This window comes from Panthera leo, chromosome B1 (genome assembly GCF_018350215.1).
Source record: "Panthera leo isolate Ple1 chromosome B1, P.leo_Ple1_pat1.1, whole genome shotgun sequence".
Taxonomy (NCBI): domain Eukaryota; kingdom Metazoa; phylum Chordata; class Mammalia; order Carnivora; family Felidae; genus Panthera; species Panthera leo.
In genome coordinates, this window is record NC_056682.1 from 28,071,021 (window position 1) to 28,091,467 (window position 20,447).

General features: G+C 39.5%; 1 protein-coding gene and 1 pseudogene across 6 annotated transcripts in view; one reads left to right on the forward strand and one right to left on the reverse strand.

Annotated features, from left to right (window-relative positions):
- RBPMS (RNA binding protein, mRNA processing factor) overlaps positions 1-20,447 on the forward strand; it is a 169,697-nt gene that overhangs the window by 45,651 nt on the left and 103,599 nt on the right. For 2 of the 6 annotated variants that reach the window (XM_042934445.1, XM_042934446.1), the window contains exon 1: positions 13,539-13,679. The exons of 2 other annotated variants lie outside the window; for them this stretch is intronic. In XM_042934445.1, the coding sequence (XP_042790379.1) occupies positions 13,606-13,679 (74 nt within the window). In that variant the 5' untranslated portion in view covers positions 13,539-13,605. Of the gene's footprint in view, positions 1-834; positions 1,123-13,538; positions 13,680-20,447 lie in introns of those variants that run through there. 2 more of the 6 variants (XM_042934444.1, XM_042934448.1) reach the window with 2 other exon arrangements.
- LOC122217467 lies at positions 10,481-11,056 on the reverse strand (annotated as a pseudogene).

Genomic DNA, 20,447 nt, shown 5'->3' on the forward strand with positions numbered 1-20,447 from the left:
CAAGTAAACTTGTATAGAAGATCACTGGTAAGTTCTGACCAAAGAACATGCAGGGACTAACAATTTTAGAGGATACTTTCTTGGAACTTTAATATGCCAAATGTTCCCGCTGGTGATATAGGCATAAATAAGCCAAAATATACAAAGCATTTTAGATTCTTTACACTACATTTTTCTTATTCTCTGCCTCTCCAGATCTTTAGTGGCTTTTCACCATTGCCCTGCATTTTGTAACACTACCATGTCACTGGAAGGTTTTCCTCCCTCACCCCCTCTCCTCTGACTGGCAGCTGCAGAATGCCGATTTGGTGGCTCTTTATCTTGTTTCTGTAAACATTCTTGGCGAGTCACAGCCTGGTGCTTTTTTTTTGTTTTGTTTTGTTTTTAACTTTGTTTATTTTGAGAAAGAGAATGGGTGGGGCAGAGAAAGAGGGGAGAGAGAATCCCATTCTGTCAACGCAGAGCCTAACTGGGAACTCCATCTCCTCAATCGTGAGATCATGACCTGAGCCAAAACCAAGATTGGGAAGCTTAACATAGTGAGCCACCCAGGCACCCCACATCCTTGTCCATTTTATTTTATTTATTTATTAAAAAAATTTTTTTAAATGTTTGTTTATTTTTGAGAGCGACAGAATGTGAGTGGGTTAGGGGCAGAGAGAGAGGGAGACACAGAGACAGAAGCAGGCTCCAGGCTCCCAGCTGTCAGCACCAGAGCCCGACGCGGGGCTCGAACCCACGAGCTGTGAGATCATGACCTGAGCCGAAGTTGGACGCTCAACCGACTGAGCCACCCAGGCGCCCCCTTGTCCATTTTAATTGCATTTCCCACATCCTCCGCCCTCAACCATGCGTCTTCCTGGAACACTTCCTGTCTTGTTAACAGTGAGACTGAGTCTCAGGTCTTCATCTCTTTGCCGGCTTTTGCCTTCCTCCCACCGACACTGCCTTCTGGGAGGAGCCAACTGCAGAGGTGGAAGCCCGATCTGGATCTGGCGCGCAGCCCCACTTCCGGTAGCTTCGCCTCAGCCTGCGCCATGTTGGGAGAAGGTTGTGGGGCGCAGAGAACCCAAATACTTGCAAGGGTTGTATTTAAGATTCGTGAAACCGGAGGAGGGAAGGGTGAGAGGATGGCATTTTGAGTGATGGGAGTGACTGAACCGGGACTTTTGGGAAAGGCTATAGAACGATTTGGCGATTAGCCCACCTTGCTGGTGAGATGACTCTTAATCATTAATTTTTTGTACACTATAACCTTTTTTTTTTTTTTTTTTAACCATGGTATTGTCCTTGGACACCTTTGTTCATAATGCTAGCAGCAGCTCCTCAGTAGGGAGGACAGTTGTGACACTTAATGTTCTGTTGACTCACGACCTGCATCTGGAGGAATGTGCTGGAGGATGTTGGTGGTTTTAAAAATATTAGAGTGGGTCCAAAGTTGTTTTTTTACCTTAAAATATATTACTTTTTTTCTGAAGCATAACGATGGTTTTTTAAAAGATTGAAAAAAATAAAAGGATTTCTGCATTAATTTTGTTAATTATGGCTGGAAAACCAAAAATCTCATCTATGTAGAAGGAAAAGTCTGCATAGGTAATGGTTAAGAATGCAGGCTTTGAACTGTTGGAGTTGCTGTAATACTTAATCATCTTTTTTACCTTGGGTGGGTTCTTTAACCCTCTGTTTCCTCATTTGAAAAATAGCTTCTATCTCACAGGTTTGTGGTAGGGGTAATTGAATTCATACAGGTCTACACTTCCTTACCTGAAATCCTCAGGACCAGATGTGCTTCAGAATCTTTCAAATTAAAAAAAAAAAATTTTTTTTAATGTTTATTTATTTTTGAGAGAGAGACAGAGTGAGCAGGGGAGGAGCAGAGAAAAAGGGAGACACAGAATTGGAAGCAGGCTCTGAGCTGTCAGCACAGAGCCTGACGTGGGGCTTGAACTCATGAACTGTGAGATCATGACCTGAGCTGAAGTTGGACGTTTAACCAACTGAGCCACCCAGGTGCCTCAGAATCTTTGAGATTTTGAAAGATGACACAGTACGTAACCCAAAGATAATAAGCACAGTGAGGTTAAGGTAGCACTTTAATAATTAAGCACATTATGTCTGTAGTAAAGCAAATAGTTACACTGAGTGGGATAAATTAAGACCATAAGTAAACACTTCAGGTTCTGCTTTGCCACCCATTGAGTTTGCACATACAACCTCTCTCTTTTCAACTCGAATTAGACTTTGAGAGCTTTTAGATTTTGGAATTGTGGATTAGGGTTTGTGGATTCACATGTACAAAGCATTTGTAAACACCATGTAAATGTTAGGTGCAAAACTGATTTCTTCCTATACTTTATAACTTTTGGTTTGCCATTATTTATAAGAATGTTAAATAGACGTTAAATCTTTGTAGTTTAAAGTGGACAAGGTAGGAAGCCACGCGTAACCATATGTATTTTTCACATATTACTATCGCATTTGGGTTTCAAGTCTACTCTTCCAGTTGTAGAAGAACAAGAAAGAGGATGAGGTGGAACATAAAAGTTCTCTGTTCCTCTTAACTCCACTTTGCCTTTCCTACTTCCTCATAGAAGATCTTTAAGTACATCTTCAAAGATTTTAAATAACTTCTGAAATGTTTTGTTGTTGTTGTTGTCACTTGTGGCTTTTGCCTTGACTTGCCTCTCTTAGTTTCACCTTAAATTATGCACACAGAGAAAGCCACCCTGTGGATCTTAATCTTTTGATCTGCTTTGCTCCTGATGGATCATTTTTGGGACATCTAGTGGTGTAGAAAACCTTAAGTTTAAAGGAACTTAAGCACTGCTAAGATTTTAGCTTTCTTGTCCAAAGGGAGGAGCCTCCTGAGTTTATGTCTGTGGGGTTAGATATTTTGTGTGAACTCATGGCTGTGTTATGATTGGCCTGAAAATCTGGTACATCTTATCCTATTAAAACCTTTTGAGAATCTATTAAAGCTCTTATAGTAGGAAATAATTTGACCTTTAGATTTTCATCTTCTTTGTCTACCTAATACATGTGTTATCTGGTTGAAGCTTGACCAGAAGGAGAATGTGGAAATGTTTGAAAGAATAACAAGATAACCAGATACTGGAAGCAGAAACTGTATACTCTATAAAAGGACAAATTTAACATTTCAAGGGAAATGTTATATTTATGTCTGAAAGGAATAGTCCTTGACAAAAGTAAAGACATAGGTATTTAGATATTTCAAGAGAATAACTTCTTCTAGATTAGTTTGTTGAACTGTTGTCTGAACTATAAATTCTGTTTTTACCTGTAAATCAGTAATCCATATGTTCCTAAAAAGAATTATTTTCTCTAGGAAAGCAGATAATTGAGGTTTTTAGGTTTTTCTTTCTCCCTAACATTTATGATTTATTTATTTATTTATTTTTTTAATGTTTATTTTTGAGAGAGCGAGAGCGCGCAAGCAAGCAGGGAAGGGGCAGAAAGAGAGGGAGACACAGAATCCAAAGCAGGCTCCAGGCTCTGAGCTGTCTGCACAGAGCCTGACGCGGGGCTCAAAACTCATGAGCTGTGAGATCATGACCTGAGCCGAAGTTGGACGCTTAACGGACTGAGCCACCCAGTCCCTCCTCTTCCTTCCTTCCTTCCTTCCTTCCTTCCTTCCTTCCTTCCTTCCTTCCTTCCTTCCTTCCTTCCTTTAACATTTTTATTTACTTATGAGAGACAGAACATGAGCCAGGGAGGGGCAGAGAGAGGGAGATAGAATCTGAAGCAGTATCCAGGCTCTAGGCTGTGAGCACAGAGCATGATGTGGGGCTCGAACCCACAAACTGTGAGATCATGACCTGTGCTGAAGTTGGCTGCTTAACTGACTGAGCTGCCCATGCCTCTTCAGTTTCTCTATAAATGTATTTGTGTGAGGATTTTGTTAAAGCGGCAGTGAAATCAGTTGAAACATACCAATATGACACACCAAACATAATTTGGATAGTTCACAATTGCCAAAGAACACCTGCTTGAAGTAAACCTTGTTGTTGTTGTTTTTTTTAATATAAACTAATGTGTTACTGTTTCATATTACAGTAATGTGGTATATTAATTTTAAAGGTGATTTTATATTGTGTTTAGTAACTTCTAATTTACTTTAACTTTCATTGTGGTTAATTCATTAGGTCAGTTAGTACATTTTATTTTTAGCAGTCTCCCAATATTTTCAATCTTTTACTCCTTTCACAAGTAAGAAACAAGGCCAGCAATTGATAAGGGGGAGGCATTTTTGTTTCAAACTAGCTACTCAGGAACCAAGGAGGTTAACTAAAAAAATAAGATATTTTAGATTCTTCTGTTTTCTTTTTTTTCTTATGTTTATTTTTGAGAGATAGAGAACATGCAAGCAGGGGAGGGTCAGAGAGAGAGGGAGACACAGAATGTGAATGAAGCATGCCAGGCTCTGAGCTGTCAGCACAGAGCCCGATGCGACTCAGGGCTTGAACTCATGGACTGCTAGATCATGACCCAAGCCGAAGTCAGATGCTCAACTGACTGAGCCACCCAGGCTCCCCAGTTTCCCCAGCTTTTTCTGTTTTTTATTTAAAGATTTAGCAGAGTTAGGTTAATTTTTCAGTCCTCAGCTTAATAAACTTACGTTTAAAAAAGGGATGATATTTAGTTGTAGCCTGAGAATAACTTCCTGGGGTATGTATATGCACATGCATGCAGTAGGATATTGACTGCAGCAACAAAAAACAAAATGTGGCTTAAACATAATAGACCTTTTTCTCTCACCTGAAAGTCTAGGATAGTGGTTCATGGTAGGTATGTGGGTCTGTATTCGACAGGGACTCTATGTTGTTGTTCTGCCATCTTTAACAGGTAGCTTTCATCATATGGTCTAAGATAGCTGCTCCAGTTCCCACCATCATATTGTCTCGACAACAGCAAAGAGGGAAGAAATGCTCCCGTTATGTAGGCACAACTTAGAACTTGGAGGCAGCACATCACATCATTGGTCAGACCTTGGCAATATAATCCTAGTAAGGGAGTTGGAGAAATTGTGTGCCCAGCTAAAATCTGAAATAGGAAGAATAGATATTGGAGAAAACAGGCAGTTCTTACTAAAGTGTATATTATATGCAGTGTTTAGTTAACTGTGGATAGTCATCGTTACCAATATTTACCAAAATAAGAAAAGATTCACCCACTCTACAACCATTGGGATCCATAAAGTGCAACTCTTGGATAGCCCAGAAGAATTTCCTTCCAATTGGTCACACATGGAGAGATTTCCTAATTCTTAAGAAATACGTGGTGGAAAAAAAAAAAAAACAAAACAAAAAAACTAAAGGTTAAAAAATAAAAGTCCTGCATCTTGACTTTCATTGAGATACTTTTAGAACTTCATTGTGTCAGTATACAAAATTTTACCTGTATGGTGTTTTTAACTTAGCAGTGTATCGTGGACAACTCTATATCTGCAATATAGGTCTACATCATTTAAAAAAGAATGTTATATAGCATTTATTTGAGGGAAATTTTAAACATTGCTGTTAATATAAGTGTCACATACTTCATTTGTGATTACATTTTTTTTGCCAGATGATGAATTATAGACCGCTCCCTGATATAAACAGGAGATTTCAAAAGCCTCTTAGTTCATTTTGTCCTTTTGCCCGAAAGCCATAGTCTTCTGGTGTTCCTAGATTTTGTGTGAGAACACATACACATGCTGTTAGAAGTAAGTGGGTTCTGCCAAGATAAGGAAACAACTGAAATGGTTTACGATGACAGTGTCCACTGCTGAATTCAGAATGAAACATTTTAAAAAAAGGATCTATTTTCTGGCTATAGATGACTTTCGTGTAATTCTTTTCTGTTAATTAGAACACTAGGATTTAACTAATGTGGTGTAGGTCAGTGAAACAGAAGTTAGTTAACCTGTGCCCGTTTTTCCGCATACTGTGTTAATGCTGTAGTATTAAGCATGTATGAAGGTCCTGCTTTGCACGGCATAACGTACAGCCTAACGTTCTTGGTGGAACACCACAAGATGGTTGCAAAGTGACGTCTTTCCAGGGTTTGGCCCCTGTGCTCTTCCTACCATTGCCATGAGGATCAACTCTCTTACTCTTTTCAGTACTAGTCTTAAAATCAGCTCCCTTTCTATTCCTTCCACCTCTTTACTACGTTGCCTCTCAAGTTCAAGTCAAGGCATCAAGGCACCTTATCAAGTATAGAATTTGAAATGGAAGCAGCAGTGCTGAAGAAGAGGGGGTGGCTGGTAGAAATTGGTAAGAATTTGGAAAAGTATAGAGAACAGTGGGTAGAAATAGGTGTAATGGTATACAGGCCTCGACTTCAGGAGTCAGATTTTGAAAGTTTAAGGTTCGAGTCTTGGCTCTGTCACTTTATAGTTTGTTACAAGTTACTTAAGCTTTCTGAGCCTCAGTTTCCTCGTGTATAAAACTGGGACAGAGAGAAGACCTAGTTTATCTGGTTGAAGTTCAGATTAAATGCATGTAATAAAATGCTTGTAATGTTTGGCAACTATTGTATGCAACTCTATATACTCTTCATTTCTTCCCCATGTCTAGTCGAAATTTTGTGAGACCATACTCATAGGAATAGGTTTTTCTATCCATTGTTTATCTTGTCTATCATCCCTCCTGCGTGTTCTCTGGAGTTGAAGTTAGGCTTAGAAACTGGGGGGTGTGGGGGGGCACCTGGTGGCTTAGTTAAGCATTGGTGAGTTTCATTCTCATTGGTGGAGCTTTGCATCCGGCTCTCCACTGACAGAGGGGGAGCCTGCTTTGGACCCTCTGTCTCCCTCTCTCTCTCTGCCCCTCCTCCACTTGTGCATGCGTGTTTCTCTCTATCCCTTGCACACACACGCACGTACACACACACACAAACATTTTTTAAAAATCTCCTCAGAAATTGGGGATATGGCACATTGTGTTTATATTCATTCAGGTAGTAATGCTGGAGAAGAATGACAGGTGACTTTTGCCAGGGAAAAATGGTTTCTAGAGCAGTGCTAATTCCACATTATCAGGCTTTTGAATAGTTTACCATTCTGGCATCTATTCCTTAAATTTTTTGAGCCTGATCAAGAGTCAAAGAAAAGAAATAGAAAGGAAAATGCGAACGACAAACTTTGTAGCATTTTTAAACTTGAGTTTTTAGTTAAAATAGGAAACCTCTAACGTGATATTTTCTGACTTGGCCCTTCCTGTGGGGCTAAGAATATGTTCTGATATCTTGAAGCAACTTGAATAATGTCCCCTTTCTCCCTGTGGCTCTTAGTAGGCCATCAAGTCTGTCCTCTTCACACACCACTTCCTCTCAGGAGACAGAAGCGAGCATTGTTGCCTCCACCCCACATAGGGAGAAACTGGGCCTCAGGGAGGAGCAGAATTATTCAGATGTGAGGAGGAGGCCAGATTCTAGGGAGTTTATGCTTCTCTGATAGTCTCTTTAGTACTTTTCCATTGTTTTAGAAAGAACTCCTTCAGGACCAGAGTATACGGTTTTATGGGCAGAATTTGGTTTCAACAGAAAATCATGAAAAATTACAATTTACATTTAGTTACACTCTAAGTCAACTAGGATGTCCTGTTTAGAAGCAGGGCTCCAAACCTTGTTAAAGAACAGTTTATCTTGCTTTTAAACAAATGGAGGTATTACAAGAGACGCAGATGGAAAGCAGGTTGCCACATCAAAATAAATTAAGACATGGTTTCCTTCTCCCAAATAACTTTCCTCTTAAAACAACGGGCAGGAGAATGGGTTAAAATTACAAAATTTAGATTGTTCTATCTAGTCACTTTACAATCAGGAAGTATGAGGACTAGTCAGTGTTTTAATATTTGTTTAAAAATACACTGCTTTAAAAGCCCTGGAGGTAGAATATTCAATCCCTTGTATGGTAGTTCCTAAGAAACAATTATTAAACAGTTCAGCATGAAATGAATTTATAGATGGACAACTTCGGGATTAATATTCTCTTCCAGGTATCCTTATCTTAGTCTGGTGGCAACTCTGGATGGTTACAAACTCTGTTTGCTTTTATTCCCTAACACCCAGAACTAGACTTTGAGAAGGAAGGTAGGACAGACACTGTGGGTGGCCACTGCAGGTAGGGGCTAGAGAGTGAGCAGAACCCCATGCCCATAGCTGTGATGTTGGCTGGGAAGTCCCAGGTGGCCAGTGAATGGTAGCTTTTGGTAGTTTCTTTCCACCCAGCTGAGATCTTCAGTCCCAGTTCCTGCCTTGGGATTTGTGGTACTTGGATTATAGAAGTCATCACATAAAATTCTGCATAATATTTCCAGAACTGCAGTACTATGAAAAAATAACAGGAGTTATAAATGCTGGCTGGCATGGCCTTCTGTAACAACATGGGTAAGTGTAGCTATTAATTGGTCTGTCACTTATGGTTTGATTTGGTTTCTCATAGCCTGAAAGCAGTAAAAATGTTTTCTTAAACTGAGGGAAAACATTTCATTTAAAAATAGAAAAACTTTGGAGTGAAGTTATTTTTCCTTAGCCTTTTATGATACTCCCTGATGAAAGGCAGGTGTATTTCTTTAGCAAAAACCCTACTGCATATATTAAAATGAGTAGAAAACATCAATAAGTATGGTAACTAGCCAGCATTTTAATATTTGTTTAAAAGTAGAGTGTTTTAAAAGCCCTGGAGGTAGAATAATCACTTGCATGCCAAAAGAAATGTTGGGGTCTTGAACAGGCCCTGGGCGCCTATAACATAGCAGGTTTTTTTCATAACCTGTTCTGTAACAGAAGTAGGCAGGCCACAACACGTTTCACTGGCTTGGGCTCCTGAAGTCTTTAGATTTACACCTGCCGTCCCAGTGCCTTAAGCCTCAGGAGATTTCTTTTTCATACTTTCCTAACCTTCTGTCTGATAAACTTCACTTATAAAATGATGTAGATCAGGTATTCTGCCACTGACACAGGGTCTGTACTCCTGGGGTTTTATTGATTAGGCAAGACAGAAATGTCTTTCGTTATTTAGTGGGTGTTTTTGGTATAGGTTGTGTGAAGGTTGTCTGTCAAGCAAAGCAAGAATGCCTTGTGCAGGAACTAAGTTAAGATTCTGATAGATGTAGATTATTATCTCCCCCTCCCCCCAAACAGTTTTCTCTTTGGAAATAGTTCCCATTATTTCAGGCTCTCTAGAGGTGTGAATGAGGCTAGTGTCTTTTCTCAGGGAAAACTGCCATTTTACAAGAGTGTCCCAACAAGAAACAGTCTATTGGTGATGGATGTATATGATGAGAATGAAGAACGAGTGAGAGACTGGGGATTTCTGTGGCTTTTGGGGTCTAATTTTATTTCTGGAGGTATTTAACCCACTTGTTTTTAAATTGTTTAATATTTATTTTTATTTTGAGGGGGGGCGGGGAGAGAGAGAGAGAGAGAGAGAGAGAGAGAGAGAATGAATATGAATCCCAAGCAAGCTCTGCACCATCAGCATAGAGCCTGACCCAGGGCTCAATCATGACCTGAGTTGAAATCAAGAGTCAGTTAACCAACTGAGCCACCCAGGTGCCCCTATTATTTTAATTTTTAAAAGTTCATTTATTTATTTATTTTTTAAAGAGACGGCCTTTATTGTAAGGATTTTTACACTGAACAATTCAAAATGTGGTAAAGTTTTCTGGAATTTGCTGATTTGTATTTAAAAGAACTGTTGACAGGGGCGCCTGGGGGGCTCAGTCGGTTAAGCGGCCGACTTCAGCTCAGGTCACGATCTCGCGGTCTGTGAGTTCGAGCCCCGCATCGGGCTCTGGGCTGATGGCTCAGAGCCTGGAGCCTGCTTCCGATTCTGTGTCTCCCTCTCTCTCTGCCCCTCCCCCATTCACGCTCTGTCTCTCTCTGTCTCAAAAATAAATAAACGTTAAAAAATAAATAAATAAAAATAAAATAACTGTTGACAAAGATTCACCAGAAATAATCTGAACAAGTGAGAAAATACAGTTGATACTATTGAAACAGTAAAATAATTCCAGGACGTATGGCTTATCCAACACAACAATACCTTAGATGCTGTCACTGATAGGAAAACTGACTGTTTCTTCCTCTTCTAAATACACAGTAGTATAATTGCCAATATTCAGTCACTTCTGTTCTTTCCTGAATGTATAAAAGTTAAAATACCAATTAAAAAACTAATATATCTTCTCTTTAAATGTTTCTTACAGATACAATTTCATTATTTTCATTCAATAGTGGTGTGGTTTAAGAGATTTTTCATTCACAAATCAAACAGTCCACTCAAAGGGAACTGATAGTCTATATGCTCATAGTGCAAATAAAGACTTCAGAATGCAGCAACTGACATTTCTAAAATACAAAACAGATAAAATCCTTAGGAGATACATGCAAAAAGCTCTATTGGGCAGCTGGCCACAGAACTAGAACATGGGACTGGTGATTCCAAGGGGACTCCAGGTGCTTCCAAACTCAACTTGAAATCTCATCTTAGGCTTTGTATTTTGCTTTTCCAGTTTCACTAATGACACAAATGTGTTTCGAGGCCCTGAAGTATTCATTGTAGTCAAGGGCATATCCTACTACAAACTTGTCTGGGATTTCAAATCCAACAATGTCTGGTTTATAGCCAACACTTTTCGAGGTGTCCTCTTCACCAGCAAGCTTGCAACCTTGACCATGTTTGGATTATGCTGCTTGACCATGGAGAGCAAGGAAGGTTTGCATTGTTTCGCCAGTATCAGTTATATCCTCAACAATCAAGACATTCTTTCCAGTTAACGTTGAGAGATCATCTCCACCAATTACTTTTATGTCTCCTGTTGACCGGTCATTATAGTAGCTCTTCAGTCTGATGAAATCTACAGTCATAGGAATGGATCCATCATTATTTCTGTTCCATGCTTTGATATAATCCAGCAGGTCAGCAAAGAATTTATAGCCCCCCTTGAGCACACAGAGGGCTACGATGTGATGGCCACCCATCTCCTTCAACATGTCTCAGGCAAGACGCTCAGTCCTGTCCATAACTAGTCCATGAGAAATAAACACCTTTCCCAAACCCTCAGCGTAATGATGAGGTACACAAAATAAATCTAGGTCATAACCTGGTTCATCATCACTAATCACAATGCTGGGGTGTGGGTCGCCATAACAGAGCTGATGGGCACACGTGCTGAGGGCAGCCAGAGGAGGAGCAAAAAGTTCATCTTTTGAGAGAGAACTCGTGCATGGGGGAGGGGCAAAGAGAGAGTTCTGAAGGCTTTACACTATCAGCAAGGAGACTGATGCGGGGCTCAAACTCGTGAAACCTGAGATCATGACCTGAGCCTAAACCAAGAGTTGGACAGTTAACCAGCTAAGCCACCCAGGTGCCCCACACCCTTTTGTTTTTAAAAGTCAAATTGTTAGTTAATACTACAAATCTCTCCTGTCTTCTGGGGACTGCAGAATGGTTTGCTGGGTGCAGTGTTGATTTGGGAATGGTCATTAATCTGGAACCACTATAGAGTTGTTCCGTGTTTCTTTTTCATCATTGTTTTAGTTCTAGTATTTCTAACTTTCTCAGATGTTACATCTCTGCTCAGCAGCTTTCAGGAATGAAGCAGTGGTCAAAGGTTATTAGTACTAGCATATAGAACTTATAATTCCTTCTCAGTGCTTTTTCCTTCATATCACTCTACCTTACTCTTTTTAATTTTAATTCCAGTATAGTTAACATACAGTGTTACATTAATTTTATTTATTTACTTATTTATTTTAATGTTTATTCATTATTGAGAGAGCAGAGCATGAGCATGGGAGGGGTAGAGAGAGGAGACACAGAATCTGAAGCAGGCTTCAGGCTCCGAGTTGTCAGCACAGAGCCTGATGCGGGGCTTGAACTCAAAAACCGTGAGATCTGAGCTGAGGTCAGACACGACCGACTGAGCCACCCAGGTGCCCCAAAGTGTTACATTAATTTTAGGTGTACATTGTAGTGCTCTACCTTCCCCTTTTGTCAGTTGCCTCAACAAGGTTACATTTCTGCTAACTCACTATAGGTTGAACTTAAGAGGAAGGTGATGATTAGAATGTATTGTACAGTCGTCAGTGCTTAGCTATGAAAAGTATGGGTGTTCCACAGAGGCCTGTTACCTCTATTCAGAGGTGGCCAAGAAACTAAGGTCCGTCAAGTCCAGCCAATGGGAAAGCAGGACAGAATGACTAATTCATGTTTGATGTGCGGACATGATTGTAACTGGGCATTACCATTGACAGGCATCCAAACCATAGTAAACAAAATACTAGCTATCATGCAGAGAAGAGATAGGGAGTTGCTAGGTTAGAGCACATATTCATCACTGGCATTTTGTCCAGATACTAGATGAACAGGACTGTTGGCATCTAAATTTATTAGCTCTCCCCACCTCTACTCACAAGAATTTTCTGTTAGTGCATAGAAATGGTACGTTTTTTCATTTCCTTCTGTATAGTTCCTGTAATTCTGTCATCTTTGACTTCTGTGGTGATGCTGGGTAAAGATGCCAAATGGTTTTTGTGCCTCCTATTTCTGCCAGTCAACAGGATGTTTATAGTATTTACTGTGGGACATACGTCAGGACAAATAGCTTTTAGCATCAAACCATCATTTGTTATATCAGACTGCATGACGTTAGCTCCTGGCATTTGTTTGTATCATATGAGGGATACTTAGCTTTTTATATAGAAATTGTCCTTTTCATACTTAATAGTTATTGTTCGTTAACTAAACTTTAAAATCTCTTCCTCTCCAAAATGTCAGTGTCTTACAACTTTTAGGGAAAATTATGAGTACTGTTCTTAACAAGTATCTCATACTGTCTTTGAAGCATGGCTGTTTGGCACAGATCTCTTTTTTCCCCTATCCTGTAAGAGATACCAAACTTTACTAATCTTTGTGACTTTTCTAGTAGTATTTCTCAGTGTGGGTTCTATGCACTGCCTATAGCAGTATACTCTAAAGCTCTTGCTAAGATTGCAGCCTCCAAGGTCTCGTTCTTTCTTAATCAGAATATCCAGGAATGAAGACCAAGGATCTTCATTTTAAGTAATCGTGTTGTCCCTGTCATCCTTAGGCACATTTAAATTTGGGTGATCCTTCCCGTAGAAATTTTCTAGCGTGGTCTGTGGACCTGGCAGCTAGCTAGAAATGTAGAATCTCAGGCCCCACTCTAGATCTGCTGAATCGGTCTACATTTTAACAAATTTCTGTGTGACAAATTTGAATACTGATTTACCACTTCTTACAAGTAGTAAGTTCTCATTAATCACTCCTTGCCTATTGGCTCGTTGATCTGCTTCTCAGGCTACTTAAAACACCCGCAAACTTTTAACATCTCAGAAATTTAGGGAGTGTCTCAGGAGAATTACTCTCAATATTTTCAATAAAGGATCATAGTAAAACTTCATTGTGTCACTAGTTTAAGCACAGCTTGAGTGATTTCCTCCTAAATAAATGCAGGAGTACCTCATAAAATATAATTGCAAATCTGTTTCTCAGACAAAAGGGTCTGATTCTTCTCTGCCTGTGTGAAATTCACTCTGGGTCTGGCTCAAAGACCTCTGCTCCAAGATCAAGCAATGCCTTCGCAACAGGCCCTATGGCATTTGGCAGTGAGAAGCTTTCAGGGGCCACAACCTCATCTCAGTTGGGAGTAAGTATAATTGAATGTCGTTTGTATGTTCTTTTAAAACTAGAAAACCTTCCTGTGGATTTGGTGATGTGTTATGTTTCCCAAATATGTCTGATCAGGAGAATCATCTGTTGCTTGTTAAAAATTCAGGCTCCTAAGCCTGAATCAGAATTTCAGGAGGTAAGATCTATTTTCTGACCAACAGTCTGGGCTTTCTTGCGATCAGGCATATGTAAAACACTGAATTATGTGACCTATTCTCCGGAAGATTAGCTTTCTGATTATATTTTTTGGAGCTCTTAATAGCCTCCCTTTTGGTTTTCTTGAACATATAGTGCCCTGAGAGCATGAGAGAAGCAGTTCAGGATTGTGAGTTTAGTATTACTGAAAATCGGAAATGGAGATAACTAAGTACTGTATAATAGTGTCTGTCAGGGATTTAACAGTACTTGATTAGTTCTTTCATGCTTTCTATATTCCTTTGAAAATGCCTTAAAGATGGTCAGTAGTATGTCCATTCTACCTGTGGAGAGAGGAGAGATAGATCTAACTAAGGTGGTGAAGTAACAAGCATCTAGGAGTGTTGGAGGAGTGTGTGCTTGGCAAGCATCTGTGGAGGGAATGGGGTGGGGTTAAACTTGGCATTTGCCATCTCTTATCAAAGAACCTCACGTTTAAAACTTGAATGTGCTTTAACCTCAGAGGTGAAACTTCTAAATAATTACTATTTAGAGAAATGGTGCTCCCTTTTCCTTGTAGTTAAACACTTCATGAGCCATCTTTTCTGAACTTCGCAGAAGAAACCTGGTTTTTAATTTTTTTTTGTTTGTTTTGAGAGTGACAGAGACAGCGTGAGGGGGGGTGGGGAGGGGCAGAGAGAAAGGGAGAGATCGAGAAACCCAAGCAGCATGGAGCTCGATGCAGGGATCGAACTCACGAAACTGTGAGATCATGACCTGAGCTGAAACCAAGAATCAGATGCTTAACTGACTGATCCACCCAGGGGCCCCAGAAACCTGGTTTTTAGAAAGAAACAAAATTGACCTCTAATTTAGGATTAGAGGCCTCCTTTTATCTTGAACATTAAGACAAAAAGGTAATACTTAAGAAACAGTCTTAGAAACCACTGAATCTGTTATTTGTGTAAAACCATGATTAAATTAAGTAATGTTACCTAGTTTGGGATCTCAAATTCTTATATTTTATAAATTTATGGTTTAAAATTTTTTTTTTTAATTTTTTTAATGTTTATTTATTTTTGACAGAAAGACAGAGCATGAGCAGGGGAGGAGCAGAGAGAGAGAGAGGGAGACACAGAATCCAAAGCAGGCTCTAGGCTCTGAGCTCTCAGCACAGAGCCTGATGCGGGGCTCAAACTCACAGACCGCAAGATCATGACCTGAGCTTAATTCGGACGCTCAACTGACTGAGCCACCCAGGCGCCCCTCTTTTTTTTTTTTTTTTTTTTTTAATGTTTTTATCTATTTTTGAGACAGAGAGAGCATGAGCCAGGGGAGGGATAGAGAGAGAGGGAGACAGAATCTGAAGCAGGCTCCAGACTCTGAGCTGTCAGCACAGAGCCCGACGCGGGGCTCCAACTCACAGACTGTGAGATCCTGACCTGAGCTGAAGTTGGATGCTTAACCGACCAAGCCACCCAGGTGCCCCTGGTTTTAAGTTCTTAATTGTTTTTGTTTTTAATTTTTTTTTTTTTTTTTGCGTTTATTTATTTTTGAGACAGAGAGAGACAGAGCGTGAACGGGGGAGGGTCAGAGAGAGAGGGAGACACAGAATCCGAAACAGGCTCCAGGCTCTGAGCTGTCAGCACAGAGCCTGATGCGGGGCTCGAACTCACTACCCCAGATCATTACCTGAGCCAAAGTCCCACACTTAACCAACTGAGCCACCCAGGTGCCCCTTAATTGTTTTTAATGGATAGATAAAAAGGGAGCCTTTTCCTCTTAGAATTAAAACCTGACCTTTCTATGCAATAATTTAAATAACACCCAATTATGACTTTCTCCAGGATGAGTGTATCATTCTTAAATGTCAGATGCAGGAGGAAACTTAGATCCCTAATCTAAGGAGATTTAGATCCCTAATTCAAGATTATAGTGATAGGTGAATAAGATATGGTATCTGCTCTCAAGGAATTTATGGTTTAATTGGGAAGGACTTAACTAAAGCCCGTGAAGCAGTTTGGGAACAGAATGAGACACATGACTGTGGTACAGCAGTGCAACAGGAGTTCAAAGAAGGAAGGAGAGAATTGGAGCACTTGCAAGAAACCTCCTTCCTTGGCAAAAGAGAAGACTTGATTTGGGCTTCTAAGTCCAGAAGTAACCTTTCTACACAAGTGAAGAATAAGTATGAAAGAAAAGGCTGTTAGCCTAGAATTAAGCAAGGTGTGGTGTTAAGATTCACCCATTAGAGCAAGAAAGTGCTCAGGGAAGGAAGAAAAGTGGCAGAAGAGAAGGGAATCATATTTATGGAATGTTTATGTGGTGAGGAAACCGATTTTGTTAGTAGTGCTGATTGTGAAGTCAGAAAAACAATAGTTCTGTTATAGTCTTTTCTAAAATCTTGTGTGTGTGTATGTATATACATTTATTCTGTTTTTTAGAAATTTTTGAGCCATAAGGTGACTGCAGATAAAACCTAAATTTTTTTTTTTTTAAATTTTTTTTTTTTTTTCAACGTTTATTTATTTTTGGGACAGAGAGAGACAGAGCATGAACGGGGGAGGGACAGAGAGAGAGGGAGACACAGAATCGGAAACAGGCTCCAGGCTCTGAGCCATCAGCCCAGAGCCTGACGCGGGGCTCGAACTCACGGACCCGTGAGATCGTGACCTGGCTGAAGTCGGACGCTTAACCGACTGCGCCACCCAGGCGCCCCTAAAACCTAAATTTTTTGATGAACGGTGTACTTTCCACCGCAGATTAAGACATGTGGAAGAAAATAAATGATGCTTGTGCTAGCCTTAGAGGGTCATCTAAAGGTTGTGGGCCAGTTGTCCAAGCACTGCTTACAGCTGGATGGTGTCAGAAGGAGGAGGGTATGAGGTTAGGGTTCCATAGTCCTCTTGCCTGGGCTCATAGTACCTGTGATACAATTTCAGGTAGCAAAAAAAAAAAAAAAAAAAAAAAAAAAAGGTATCATATGTGGCATTAAGCATACTAAAAAGATTTTTTTTTTTTAAGTCATGCGTATATTGTAGTTTGGTATATACATACATTGTCTTAGATTTCTGGTGAGGTTTTATATTCTGTTGTGTTCAGAACATAGGGAAATTCTTCCATGAGGTGCCAAATAAATTACACTTTGATAAATAGGTTAGGAGAATAGCCATTTGGAAGAACAATTGAGAAGTTTTGGCAAAACAGCAGCATATCTGAGATGTTGGTTGTATCTTCATTTGGTCATATTAGAGCACAGACTCTCTGGAACTGTGATAACTGTTTTAGATGTGCATATCTGAGTCTGTATTCTGGCTAGAGCTGGGCTGGCACAACCAGGTTCTAGGGAGATCACCGACAGGTTGAGTCATGTCCACTCTGAACAATCCTTCACATGCCCCAGGTTCTCTGACAATCTTGAGAATTTTTCCTCAGTTGGAAAGGAACAGTTTTGGAAACTGCCTTAGCTGTTTGAAATTCACAAAATGGAAAATAATGAGCTGGTTTCTGTAAAATGCACTGGTTTGTGCTCTTTACAAGTACTTTATGTCACAGGTGCATACCATGTTAAACTTGGAAAGGAATTCCAGGTTCCTGAAAGGGAGTGAAAGTGGTAGAGGTAGTGTGAATAACAGCATTTCACTCTGGAAATCCACTATTAATAATGAAATATTTGTCTTCGATGATACGCAGTTTGCACAGTGGTCATGTTATTTATTTATTTACTTATTTAATGTTTATTTTTGAGAGAGATAGAATGCAACCAGGGGAGGGGCAGAGAGAGAGAGAGAGAGAGAGAGAGAGAGAGAATATGAATCTGAAACAGGCTCCAGACTCCAAGCTGTCAGCACAGAGCCTGATGGGGGGCTCGAACTCATGAGCTATGAGATAGCTGAACTGAGATATGGTTATGAGATAACCTGAACTGAAGTTGGGTTCTTAACCGACTGAGCCACCCAGCTGCCCCATGGTTTTTATTTAATAGCTACTTTTAGAATACTGTTTATTATGGGTAACTTTTCAGAGTCTCTTCAGCTGGCTAAATGAAGTCCTCTAAGTTTTTGGATTTGAATAATTTCATTCTTTAGTGTTTATTCTACCCCATCAGCAAGAAGTGTTAACTAGATAGCAGTGGAAGGACTCTGTTTACTTATTTAACAAAGACTTATATAATGTGTCAGGTACTTTTCTAAATGCTTTACAAATAAATAGTCACTTATTTAAACCTCTTAGCAACCTTATGAGGTAAGTTTTATATCTCCCACTTTATAGATGAGGAAACTGAGGCTCTGTTTGGTTTGTAAGTTGTCTAAGATTATTCAGATAATAGACATTGGAGCTGGGATTCAAATCCAGGCAATCTAGCTCTGGAGTTTGTGTGCTTAAAATACTGTGCTCTGTTAGCGTACATAGATTTAATCATGACCATTAGGTCAGTGTTTGTGATAACTGACTGCACATCAGTAGCTCTTTAGCCCATTTATCTTGCTTTGTGCTGACAGCTCTGCTGAATTCTTGAAATGTGTGGTTTACGATGTCACTATGTTTTATTACATGAATCATAAATAAAAAATACAATTTAAATATACATAAATATCTAGTGAAATGTGTATATTTCAGTGGCTTGATTGAAAAGTTCTCAGTGGCAAGAACTAGGTCTTCTTGACTGATGTCCTTTGATTCTGGTAATGCCTTTACCAAAAACCCATCCTTTCACTGGACCTGTGGACTCGGAATGGAACCTGGAGACGGACTGTCCTACACCTTCACTTTCTCAATAAGGAAAGGGAGGCTCAGAGAGGTCAGTGTCCAAGCCCTCAACAGCTAGTTTTGAAGCAGAGATGGGAATTAAACCACTAGGTTCAATTTAGTGGTATTTTCCTTCCATTACAGTAATTGAAAAGTTTGTGCTGTGGGAGTTCAGATTACATATCTAACATTTTTAAATAGTTTAGATCCATCTGTAAAGCATGTATTACTTTTGTTAATATAGGTTATTTCTCAGCTCCTCAAACCTCACTCATCATTTCTTTGTTTCTGACATTTGTTAGGTCTTCCATTGTGCCTGAGCAACACATACAGTTCTACTTAAAAATCCTGCCGAGTTTTCAGACGCCTGCATCTATTTACATAATTATACATACGCATAAGTAATATATTAACTTAATACTGACTTGATTCAAATGACCACATAAATGGTTTACAGACAGAGGCGGTTATCAAATTGAACAAATAGCGTCTCACTGGAAAGGTAGTTCCTGTAGTAGGCTGTGGAATTATTAGTTGTGGCCTAAATACATTGAAGGTATTCTGGATTTGGAAATTCCTGTGATTGGAAAAGCTATGATAATCTAAATTTAAAAGTGGAAGCTTACTCTTACTGGAAGAACACATTATAAGCACTGCGCTTTGCAGTGTTTGAAGAAAGTAACTAATTTATGAATTACAGGAAGTAGCCAACTTAAAGTAGGTTGTATTCCAAATATTCGTCTTTCAGTCATGTGGTGTTTTAAATGCAAACAAGTATTGGCTGAATAAATTTTCACACACAAACAGGTTTAGAAAAGTAGGTGGTTATTAAGAGAGCTTACCAAAGCCCTGTTCATATGGGATGTAGCCTGCATATATGTCTGTGTTCTCTGAACTTTCTGGGCTTGACCCTCTTAATCTTTTCCCTGATGATAGTTAAAATAGCAAATATATCAATTCAAAATATTTTAATTTCCTGTATCATGTGAGATCTATCTTGAATAAGATATAATCAAAGTAGAACATAGCTAAGATATCATGTACTACAATAAAAGGTAGTGATTGAATACATCAAGAAAATTGTAATTTGAGTACAACACACTTCCTTTAAGAGTTGCATTTTTTTATATATATTATAAATATATACATTTATTACATATATATATATATATATATATATATATATATATATATATATATATATATAATATCTTGCCACTTAAAAAATCAATGAAGAAAAGACCAGTCTTTTGATAGAGCTTGGAAATGCAAAGGAATTTATAACTATATAGTTTCACATCCTAGTTTTACCAGCTGATATAAATGTCCTGATTAATGTTTATGTAATTATTTGTCAGGTTTGTCAGGCTTTTTTTTTTTTTTTTTTAATGTTTATTTAAAAAAAAAAAAAATTTAACATTTATTTATTTATTTTTGAGACAGAGAGAGATAGAGCATGAACGGGGGAGGGTCAGAGAGAGAGGGAGACACAGAATCCGAAACAGGCTCCAGGCTCTGAGCTGTCAGCACAGAGCCTGATGCGGGGCTCGAACTCACAGACTGTGAGATCATGACCTGAGCTGAAGTCGGACGCTTAACCGACTGAGCCACCCAGGTGCCCCTTTAATGTTTATTTTTGAGAGCGAGTGCAAGCGGGGACGGGGCAGAGAGAGAGGGACAGAGGATCCGAAGCAGGCTCAGCACTGAGAGCAGTGAGCCAGATATGGGGCTCGAACTCCTGAACTGTGAGGTCATGACCTGAACCAAAGTCGGACACTCAACAGACTAAGCCACCCAGGTGCCCCGTTTGTGTTAGTTTTTTTAAGTGTGTAGTGTAAACTTTTAGATGATTGATAGTTCA